At 41.6% G+C, this 12,193-nt stretch overlaps 1 protein-coding gene across 1 annotated transcript in view; it reads left to right on the plus strand.

The window, feature by feature from the left end:
- Window positions 1-3,208: 3,208 nt before the first annotated feature.
- The window catches only part of NRK (Nik related kinase), a 141,270-nt gene continuing 132,285 nt past the window's right edge, over window positions 3,209-12,193 (plus strand). The window contains exons 1-2 of the mRNA XM_058535097.1: window positions 3,209-3,379; window positions 10,369-10,434. Of these exons, the coding sequence (XP_058391080.1) occupies window positions 3,209-3,379; window positions 10,369-10,434 (237 nt within the window). The remainder of the gene's footprint in view (window positions 3,380-10,368; window positions 10,435-12,193) is intronic.

The following is a 12,193-nucleotide window of genomic DNA, read 5'->3' on the forward strand; positions in this document are numbered from 1 at the left end:
AATTTGGCTCCTCTTCACACAGTCTCAAAATATGCACTGGCCGGGCCCTTCAACAGTCTTTGACAAGTGGGCTCTGGAGTCAGACTGCCTGAGTTGGAAGTCAGGCTCCTCCAAGTACTAGCTGTGAGGCTTTAGGAAAGTTACTTCATCTCTCTGTGCCTCAATTTCCTTGCCTATGAAATAGAGAAAATTAAAAACCTGAAAGAATTCTCAACAAAATTAAATGAGATAATATATACAAAACTCTTAGTCCAGAACACATAGCAAACACTCAATAAATTTTAGCTATTAAAAAAAATACCAGCGATCAAAAGTTACAAAGGCTCAGGGCCTTGAGATAACAGAATAGACTGGAGAAGAGAGGGACTGAATAAATACGAGACATACAGTGCTGGCAGAGAAATTATTTCTGGGTAAAATACAATCTGACAAATTCCTAGATCCTGGATGGACTAGGGTTATTTTAATGCAGTTTGAGGTCAGGAAAGAAAGAGAGAAAAAAGAACACTTTGGAAGGAAGGAGGGGAAGTGATGGTTGTGGGGTGAGGGGAAAAGTGGTGAAGATGGAAAACAAGTGCCCTATTTCAAGGTTTCTCTCAGGGCTGAGCCTCCTGCTTGGTCGCTATCTATTTGCCTTCTGGTCTGCTAGCCGGGATGACCTTCCCCAAGCCGGCCACAAAAATCCCCATAATGCCAGCTTACAAGGCAAAGTTTCCATGCTCTTCCACGCCTCCTTTTTCCTTGAAAATAATGACTTAAAAATGCGTAGGTTCTCTGTCAAGTTCTGATCAAACACCTAGCTTCCCCCCTCCCACGGGGGTCCCACTGGGCAATGTGGCTAATCCCCATGGAGTCACGAAGCCGCTAGCCTCCCACGGAGCCTTGCAACTAGAGAGCCCAATGATGTAGCCTGGATTCTTTTGCCTGGTCTGGACTTGTCCCCTTAGACAGGATAAAACAGTCTCTGCCATCGGGGCCACGGGGCATTTCCCCACACCGTACCTTCAACAAACCGCATTGTCAGGAAAAAAGGATCTTAACTTACGAACGCTTCTTCCCTTTAGCAAAGATTCTCTTTAGAGTTCTTTTAAATGTTGTATTTCTTGACTCCGTGTCTTGATTTCTAAAAACTATATATGTATATAAAAGTGTAACTTTCTATTAACTAGCTCACCTGCCCATCTCCAGTTATGAAATGTTGTTTTCAGACTCATATTTAGCAAGATCCAGAGAGTTTTCCTGATCATCCAGGAATTCTTAAACTGTGTTTCAAAAGGACAAGATTTTGTGCGGTGTTGTCAAGATTTGAATTCTTGGAAACTGTAGTTTCTTTATGGTTTACATCATATTTGAATTAACACGAAAATTCGATCCAGAACACCCGAGTTTCTTTTTGGGAGGAGGTGGTAGCTGGTTTTCTCCGCACCCGTTAACAGAGAATTTTCTTTCTTTAGCGACACCGGGTTCCTCAGACAGGCTGTGGCCATTACAGAGCTCACTGAGGCTCGCAGGTTAAGGAATGTAGAGAGGTCAAACTCGGAAGTTGAAACAGACACGAAATAAACAAAATCCACCAATATATAAAGAGAATAATTACAAAAGTTAGAAGCGTGGGTCAGAAATTGTGAACTCCAGGTCGGTGGGAAGAATTATTTGTAAAAATCTTCTCAGCGGAGGTAAAAATTTCTTAATTAAAAAAGAAAGCAACAGGAAACACCCCCCCCCACCCCCCCACCCCCGCCACACACACATCGCGTTCCGACCCCAGAGTGCGGGCGCGCGAACGCAGTCTGTGAGCTCCAGGGCAAGAAAGCAGCTTCGGGACATTTTCTGAAGTGCTCTTTGCAGTGCGAGAGCTTAGAATGCGGTTAGTTTTACACACTGACTCTCTTTCCCATACACTTCAAGAGGCGCCTTACTTCTCAAGGCTAAATCGCGTTTGTCAGATTCTTTTAAACCATGTGTCAGAACCCCTGCGCTTTGTGGGGAAACGGAGGCGAATAGACCTGGCGCCCGGAAAGGTTTTGCAACGAATGAGCGAATGAATGAAACCTGGCCCGAGCGCTGGAGACTGGGAGGGACCCAGGAACTTTCTTTGTGCATTGCGAACTGCAAAGTTACGATCCAGGGTAGCTGGGGCTTCAGAGACTCATTCAGTCTATCTTAACTCCCAGCACCTGTGAACAGGTGCGGTTCCGACTGAGCGACCCGGGCCTCGTACCAACTAGCCCGAGGCCGGAAGAGATGCGGCCCGCCGCGAGGAAACTTTGCAGCAGCCCTGTCCACGCTATGCTGCCCTCGGCTAGCGGCTTCGAAGGCCTAGCTGTGATAGCCCTGCAGCGCAGTTGGTGCTCTCTCCTGGCCCTTACAGGGGCTCGCCTAGGTCTGATCCCTACCACGGTGGCAAGTCATTTCCTTATCTAACTTGATGGGTCTTTGTAATAAATGAAGCAATAAAATCAGAGGAGCAGAAAGAGAAAACAGACAACTAGAAAAGTCACAAGTGTTTCGTGGGGAGATGAGGGTGCGGGTTGCTTGGACTGTGGCAGAGCTGTGGGGCCCAGACTGGGAGCGGCGCGGAGCGGGACCGGTTTTCCGGGGCTGGCAGCTGCCTCGAAAAAGTTTCCTGTGGAACACTCGCCAGCAGGGGCGGGGGCGGCGGGCGCAGCGGTGGACGTGTGAGGGGGCGGGAGCGCGGGAGGAGGCCTGGAGGGGCCGGCTCCCAAACCGTTATAGTCTCCAGCACCTCCCGCGGCCAGTGGCCCCCGTAGCCCGCCTCCCCGCGGCGCCGCTGCCCACCTGGCGACGTGACGCTGCACCAATCCCCTTCGAGCTGCTCCTGGGGGCCCCCCTTCTTTGGACCGCCCCCCTCCCCACCCTGAAAGAGGCGCACCCTGCTGGGGCAGACACTGCGCTCTCGCCCGCGGAGCACCCTTCTAGCATCTTGGTCTCTGGGACAGACGCTCAGGCTCTTCTCTCGCCTTAGCCAAACTTGCTTTCCCGCCTCTCAAACTCGGACTTCCCTCCACTCCTAGCTCTTTTCGCTCCACTTCCCCCTCCTCTATCTCCCACGCCACAAACCCGGTCCCCCATTCCTTTCCCTGATCCTCTCCCTTCTCCTCTCCCCTCTTCAACTTCTTGTCCACTTCCACCTCAGACTCCCTGAGCGTGCCTAACTCAGTCGCCTGCTCCCGTTCCGCTCGAAGCCATGGCGGGACCTGGGGGTTGGAGGGACAAGGAGGTCACGGATCTGGGCCACTTGCCGGTGAGTAGACGACGCCTGTTGCCCCCGAAGTGCTCTCTTCTGCAGGTTCTGAGCACCGAGGGAGGGGACGAACGTTCGCAAGCCGGGCTAGGCCAGGGCTTCGACGGGATGGGGGTGCGGGAGGGGACCTCCGGAGCAGGCTTTCAGAAAAGGCACCCCTGAGCACCGGGACGCGCCAAGCTCACGGAAAGGCAAAGGGTCAGTGACGGGGCAGGGTGGAGGGGAGGGAGAATTGGGTAGCGTTGGAGTGGTACTTGGGCCCTAAACAGCGGGACATTTTCTAAATGTGGTCCGTTTTGTCTAGTGGCGCTCGGGTACCTGTCCTAGCGGGGCTCGAGAAGAGGCCAAAGAGCGCCACGACGCGTGGCTTCCTGAGAGCACTCCTCCCCGTCCCCCCCTCCCCCCACGTCGTTTGCTTTTTCTTTTGCCAGCGGAGATGCCCACTTGCGGAGTGACCTGTACTTCTAGGTGACAGCGGGCTAGAAAATTAAACCGTTGGAGTTTCACTTCTCTCACTTTCTAATAGCACTTTCTAAAACCTTCGTCTTCTGCCAGGGCACTATTCCCGATTTAGTAATGCGGGAGCAAAAGAACTCGACGCCGCTTGGGGAAGAAGTAAATTCTGTACACCCCAATTAAAAAAAAATATTGCGCTCACTAGCTAACCAGATTTAGCTTTTTCTCGTCGTTTTCGTTTGTGGATTCTCCTTTTTCCGAATGCCCAGCTTTCCTCCAGAGTTGTAATTGATTGGTGAGCTATTATCACCGTCGTTATTAGTAGACTTATTATTTTAGCACCGCCGTTTATTTCATTGGCATCTGGTTTCTGGCAGATATTGGATCCCACCCAAATCCGTTTTTCAAGTTCCCTTTTTAGATTGGCATTTCACTCGCACCCTCTCTTGAATGCAAAGGGCCCCTGGACTCTCTGAAAGGGAATAAGCATGCACCATGCTGAAATGATCGCCGGGCAACTGTAGTTCAGGGCAGTGGCCTGCTTGCTTTGGGAAAAGCTAAATATTAACCTTGAGGTTATAGGACTATTCAAAGTCGCAATGCCTTAATTTTATACATATTTGGCATTTAAAGACTGTCTTCTTGATGATGGCAGATGCCTGTCCCTCTCAAAATGGGGCATTCCCCAAGCCTCTCTTATAAAATTTTACACTAGAACGGTGCGGAAGAGGAGGTGATACAAGTGTGTAACATTTTAGCAAATTCTTCTCAGCCTTTAAAAAAAAAAAGGAACCTCAATATAAACATGTTGAATTACAAGTATTAGCATTGTGATTATTGATGCAGTTTCATAAAATAAAGTCATAGAATTTTTAAAATTTAAATCTTTTTCCACTCTGCATGCTCCTGGTGCATACATGAGATTTCCTGAATATGGAGGCCTCAATTGGTGGTTTCCTTTCTGAACAGAGCTTTCATATTCCGACTAGATTTGCTCCCAAGTAAAAGTGCAAAACCAGTGACTGAAATGTTACCCTCCTCCAACATCCTCTGTCTATTGTGGGGTAAAGAGAAAAAAAGCAAACTAGGGCAAATATGTGAAACCACACATGGGCAAACTGAAATAAACTCTTTTCTAAAATTGACTGAAGAGAGGAATGGGAAAGACCTCATAGAAATGATAAGGCAGGGAATTCCAAACCCAAGGAGAAAAAGAAGGAAAGGTTTTATTGCCACAAAAAAATGGGGGGAAATGGCCCAGACTAACTGACCCGGTCATGGCCCTGGGACATAAGAACTTGATGAGAGCAGAGGAGATAAGGGGAAAGGCTGCAATCTTTACATTGCAGTTCAGTGGAATATTAGTTTTCTGGGGGTTGGTGGGGGTGTGGAGGGGAGAAAGATGAGGTTGGTTTTTAATGTAGGAGTAGGGAGAAGACACAAAACCTCAGGGCAAACTGATGCTTGGCCTCATTTTACAGAATTCATGAAAGTCTCATCAAGTCCTCAGCGTTTAACAATTTCTAAATTTCTATTATACAGGAGCCATTTTATCTCATTGTGGAAGTCTTCACTGTCTGAGCAAATTATGCATAATTCTCCCCTCTCCCCAAACATCTAGTTCTAAATCCTAAGAAATCTAACAGAAGAGTAGCACCCCTTTTAGAATTTCCCTAATGTTAAATTTTTAGAGATACAAAAAGGTCACTGTTGCTTTGGTCACTGAGGTATATTTTAGTGATTTGGGATTTCTTTGCATTTGACTTATTTCCTGAGTCTCTGAAAAGGTAAAAGTAAATGAAAAAGTCAAGAGACATCTAAGTTAGCTGTTTGGAAGTTTGCATTTTGATGCAAAGTAGAAATGATAAAGCAAGCAAAGGGACCTGCATATGGTGGGATCCCTTGAGATAATTATCCTCAGTAGGATGTATATGAAGGTCAGAAAGTTGGCGTCTGTCAATACCAAGTATACCAATTTGACAACAGCCAGATAATGAGGGGAGGTTCAAACTTTGGAGTTTCACGTTGAGCAAAACAGAATCCTGCAAAGTATAGAATAATTAAATATGGGTCTAATTTAAGATTGATATATTACATCCTTTGTAGGACTGGCCAGCTAAATGACTACAAGACAAGGACCCTTGAGAGAGGTTAGACTTGGTGTGGAAATTGGGATTTAAAGAAAGTAGCAGAAGATTATTTAGTATTTTTGTTGTTAGATACATATTATTTTTAAACCTAAAATAGTACGCAAGAGTGAAAGCTGGGAAAGCAGGAGGTGAGCGGTAATTATATAACTTTTTTTTGCATAATGCCCTAATGTTAAAGGCATATAATAAGAGAGACAACATAATAACCAGACAATGACAGGCCAACTATATTTTGTTTCTTAATGAATGCATTGCTGTTATTCTTCCTGATTTACTATTGAATAAATATTTCCTATAGGTGACAAAACAAGAAAGTGCAGAGATTTGTGGTTTGTGCTTCCTTTTTGAACAGAGGATTACAAAGCCTTAAGTCTTTATATGTATCTGTGTGTGTGTGTGTGTGTGTGTGTGTGTGTGTGTGTGTTTTCACCTTGCCTGCCAGCAATACCTGGGCGCTCTCGCTCTCTCTCCATATATATATATATATTTTACTTAGTATGCCTATGTCACTCAATCCTTGGGACTGGAAACTATTTCTTCATCTCCAAATCTGGCATGTCTTTCACCATGATAGTCCCCTTTGCCTTCTGTGCCCAGTATGGTAATGACATTCCTCACGGCTGTGGTCTTGGTATTTGACACTGCCATGTGTAGTCCTAATCTATATTGGGGTCAGGATTAGACAAGCCTGGAGGACAGTAGTAGCAGAGGTGATCTGAAATAGCACATGATCCAAAAACTATATTTGAATTACATTAGGTTTATATATAAATATAACTGCCAGCTCTCCTAGTCTTCCACCACCCAGACCAAGCCTGCTTTCCACACTCAGTTATGAGAACCTCCCCACTTTGCCAAGTCCCTTAGCCCCCTGTCTTGAAGCAGTTTTATCTTCTAGTCCACAAGGATTGAAACATTCAGCCTATCCCCCATTATGTATTCTAGAGCATCACCTCAGCATAATGTTGTACTTCAACCTTTTCTCAGTCTTTTCTTCCCAGTTTCTAGAGCAGTGCGTTTTATGTTAGTACACAAGAATAGTGTGCAAGAATCATCTGGGGATCTTGGGACCCATCCTAAGAAATTCTGATTTCCTAATTCCATGGTAGGGACAAGGAATCTATATTTTAAAAAAGATTCCCTACATAATTCTTATGTAGGGAGAGTCTATGCAGTCCACAGTTTGAGAAACACTGGTCCAGAGGAAGAGATTTTTCTTTCTAAATTTTCCACTTGAATTGTGAAGCCCATTTATCCAACTGTCTCTGAAACTCACTCTGGCACTTATCGCATTATATCCACCATTTTCAGGTTCTCTCTCCATAAACTTTTTTTCATAAAATCACTATTTCAAATATTTAAAACAAAGGAAGAAAAGCCTCTGCTACTCTTTCTATGTTCTGTGCAATCTCTTTCCTTCCTTTTGCTGTCTGACTGCTTGAATGTATTCCCTAGTTCTCCTTCTTTACTGCCCTAAATCTGAAATTTATTGCTACCCATATTATCCATTTATCGGTTCCCTTTTGTTCTCAATTTCTCCTATATTTTGTTCTATTGATCAGCCTCTGCTTTTGAGTCTGTTCCATGACCAGTAAATACTGCCTTCTAGTGGTTCTTTTTCTTCCTGTTACCCCTACCCTCTGCCCTTAGTAAAATTATCCATCGAGGTGCTCCTTCTTTCCCCCTCTCTTTGAATTCAGAAGACAGAAACAACTCCTCAGAATTTTGGGTTTCAGGGGGCAAACAGACTTGGACTTTTAAATTACAGGAGATAATTTAGATAATAGAAAAATATAACAAAAGTATCAAGTATTTGCCCAACATTTTATGGTTCAAAAAGACTGACTTTAAGACTTAGAATTTTAGTAATTTCTTTTGAAAAAAGCTTTTACATATTAGGCTTTATTGTTTACTGATCATTTGTTTTTTACCCAAATGGAAGACCAAAGCATACCAAACCACCAAATAATCTCCGAATTGATACAGCAGTCATAGATATAAATACCTTTCCTCTTCTGGTTTTCTTATCTTGGAGTGGCAGGGCAGAGGAGAAGCCCAAGTAATTATGGTGACCTCTCTGATGTGAACCTTTTAATTTCTCAGTGACCAAAAAACCCCACAAAGGTTCCTTTTCAATGCTTCCTTCCTTGGGAGACCAGAATAAACTTTCTCTGAACATAATTCAGTGGAAAATCTTATATAGGAAATTGAGTAATATTACCTTAGTAATTAGCATAGTTTCTCTTCTCTTTTTTCCAGTTAGGCAATCATTTAATCTTGAAAGATATTAGTGTGGTGATGGGGAATAAAAAATATTGCATGAAACTACTGAAAAATGTACTTAGAATAGATGAATACTAAGTTAAGCTGCCTTTAAAAATGGAAGAAAAATTTTTAAAACCTTCTTTTATTAAATGTGAGCATGAGGAGAATTAAGATGTTTTGGTCAGTTGTGAGTAGGAAAAATTTTCCAAACAACATTAATATAGATGAAATGAGGCCTCCAAGAATTCCACAGGCATTTTATTGTCCCCGTCCCTTTCCTTGGTGTCTCTTTTGAATAATTAGATATGTGAGTTCAAATCTGAGTAAGGTATTTATGTTATTGAGGGCTAGAAAAAAGATTAAAGAAATTTAAGACTGTTTGTACTCAAAGATTCAGAAATAAAGTTGTGCAGATAATATAGTAATTCTCCAATATATAGTATCTTTTCAGCTAAAATGTAGCCTTAACTATAACAAAGAATGGTTTACCAATAGGAATCAGCTAACATATTCAATTCTTTTGACATATGACCATAGGCTGTTTCTCCAGAATTAATAATGTCTAATATAAATCCCTCAATAATATTCTTCAAGGAAATATACTAAAATGATAAAGTCTTCAAACTGAACCTTAGCAGCACCTTTGTTGGATAATTTTTTCCCATAAATTTTTCAAAGAGGTGTAACAACAATGATATGCTTAATATCAAGGCAACTATAAAAATGTATTTTTACCTCTCTTGAATGCTCAAAATTAGCATTTTAGATAACTTTTATATTTTTATTGGGAGTATGTTCTCCGAACTATTTGCTTATAATAACACTGTTCATACTGTGACATTGATTTTGATGATTTTAAAAAAGTAGGCTGCTGTTTGCTCTAATAATGGTCATATCAATTCAGTGGAAACCTCTGGATTTTAGAATATTGGACTCCGATTTTTTCCTATAAAATTTTAGAGCTAAGAAATCACTTAACGCAGCACCTTCATTTTGTATATGTGAAAACTGAGACCCAGAGAGAGTAAATAACTTACTCAGAGTCATATAGTTAATTAATGGCGGAGCTGGGGCTAAAACTCCAGTCTCCTGATTCTGTCCAGTTGAACACTTGTTGACTGAAGTAATCCCAGAGCTGTGTCATTTTCCTATGACAGTTTTACTAGATTACACAAATATCACGCCAGTTTTAAGGAGTCTATAATTTCAGTCATATACATTGCATATGCTCAATAGTTTTTCTGTTCCCATTTGTTACACTGATAAAAATGTTTTCAAAAAAGGTTAATCAAAGTTTGTGTAAGTAAAATATGCTTTCTATAAAGCACATGAATTTCCAAGAATTTGCCAACGTTCCTACCACTTTGTGTATAAACTGACATCTACTCATACCTCACATAAGTTTTGCTAAAAGAGCAAAATAAGCTGCTAGACTAAAAGTTCAAATAATGATAAAACTCAAGAAACAATTTTTTGTGGAGAATGAGAAAGGAATATTCATATTTTAAGGTAATGAAACAATGTTTAAAGATGAATATGGAAGCCTTAGGAATCTGTCCACAAACATCTTATGTTTTGTCTCCTGTGATGTTACATTTAGGCTTGAGACGCAGAAAATACCATCAGTGAATTTGTGCCTTGAAAAGGTATTCCGCTGATGTAAAGATTAACTTAAAAACAAACAAAAACAACTCTGTCTGTTTTTTTAAAAAGACAGTGCTCTTTTAATGCCACAATCTTGCTTTGTTATTCATATTTAGAGGCAATATTCTTTCTTAAGAGTGACTATTATATAAATAAGCTATCAAGACTTTGTATCCAATACCTACTCATCATTGCTGTATGCTAAACTTTCTACCGGTCTGGTTAACACTCAAAAGATGGATATTAAAGGAGTATTTCAATCACAAGTAAATGAACTTATTTCTCTTTTAATAATCTTTCTAATTACATTATGAATATGCCTCAACTAGACATAATTGTGTGCATTTTGCAGTTTTATGATAATTAATTATACAACTACTTGATGTCCACACCACTGTTTCATTTTTACAAATGACTACATTCAGTCCAGGGAGATTGTGACATGTCTATTCTTTTAGTAAATGACACTTAGGTTCTTCCCATGGAAATTCTAAGGGAGCAAGACAGATTGGAAATACAATTCTAGATAGTTGAATGCTTGCCTATTTTTCCAAGAAGACTGACAATTTTTGTTCTACATTTTTGCAGGATCCAACTGGAATATTCTCACTGGATAAAACCATTGGCCTTGGTACTTATGGCAGAATCTATTTGGTAAGTGGAGTTAGATTATGTATTCATTCCTTATTTTCTAATAACAACAATGATTGCAAGTCAAAACCCTACGCTGCACATCAAATAATGCCGAAACACAACATTTTACTTCGAGAGATTAATCAAATTAAGATAGCTTAGTGACATCTGTGAGAATTATTATAAAAGGAATTGATTGGACATCTATAGTGAACCAGCCAACAAGTGTAAGATCTAAAAATTATTAGCAGGAAATTAATAAAATCACCAATGGAAAAGAGAGCTAATTCAAATAATATGTACCCAAATAAAAATATCACTTATTTTATATTATACATCCATACCAGTCTAATTACTCACATTCAACTTTTAAACTGAATGTTACAAAAAGGAAAGTTTCCATAACATTCTATATCATACTATGCACATGAGTGTGCACGTGTGTGATAGAGTTTGCTAAAGAATCTAACAAGAAAAACTCTACATTTATTTCATGATTATTTGTTAAACACAAAGTGTGTGCCAGGCACTGTAATAGTCTCTGAGGATAAAGTGATGAACAAAACAGACAGGCTCTGCTCTTCTGGTGCTTATTATCTAAAAATGTGTGAGTGATTAAATATATGTGTGGCAGGCGGGGAGAATGGGGGTGGCACATGTGTAAGTAAGCACACAAATAACTGTATAATTGCAATTGTAACATATTCTCTGTAAGAAAATCCCTAGTGATATAAAAGCATATAACAGGGGGGCTTAATTTAGATTGAGGGGTCAGCATTGACCTCCCTTGGGAAGTGACTGGTAAACTGATACTAGGAGGACAAATATGAGATAACCAAGCAAAGGTGTGGTTGTGGAGGATGATGTTGATGCATTCCAGGTAGAAGCAGGGGCAGTGCTAAGGGCTGGCTTGGAGATGGGGTGCTTTGGTAGCCCTATCACGGTGATCAGGTGCCCTACTCCCACTCTCTAATATGGGGAATAGACATTTTCTCAATCTTGTATAAGGTTCTGTACAAGTGCAGTGTCCCTCTTTCCCAGGCATGTCCCTCAATAACCAGATCACTGTCCCTAGGCTGATCCTTACTGTAGACTGACCACAGGTCCTCTACATAATGGTTGTGTAGAGATGTCCTGGTATAGGTCCGGTGGAAGGGGCCTCTTTCTAACTTCAGACAAGGGTGCCCTCTGCTTGCCAAGCCTTGCACCTTTAGGGCTGCATCTGCCCAGAAGGGGCTTCTTTTTTTTTGCTGGGAAAGATGCGTCCTGAACTAACATCAGTTGCCAATCTTCCTCTTTTTTTTTCCTCCCCAAAGCCCCAGTGCATGGATGTATATCCTAGTTGTAAGTTCTTCTATGTGAGCCACAGCCACAGCATGGCAGCTGGCAGACAGGTGGTGTGGTTCCATGACGGGGAAAAGAACCCCAGGCCACCAAACCATTGAGAGTGCTGAACTTTAACCACTAGGTCATCAGGACTGGCTCCAGAGGGGCTTCTTTTTTAATTCACTACCCAGGTTGGGATGGGGGAGATTTTTAAAATTTGCGCAAAACTGCCTACAGCATAGAGGTTGAGTACTAGAAATAGCATTGTGGAAGGATCCTAAAAGCAGAAAGAACCTTGATGAGTATAGGGAACAGAGAGAATGCCAATATTCATGGAAAAAGTTTTTTTCAAACCATTTAACAGAGCCAATACACTATGGACAGTGATGTGATACAGACGCAAATATAGTGCTTTTATTACCTCAGTTGCATCCCAGACTGAATAATTAGTTAT

This window comes from Diceros bicornis, chromosome X (assembly GCF_020826845.1).
Source record: "Diceros bicornis minor isolate mBicDic1 chromosome X, mDicBic1.mat.cur, whole genome shotgun sequence".
In the NCBI taxonomy this organism is placed as follows: Eukaryota; Metazoa; Chordata; class Mammalia; order Perissodactyla; family Rhinocerotidae; genus Diceros; species Diceros bicornis.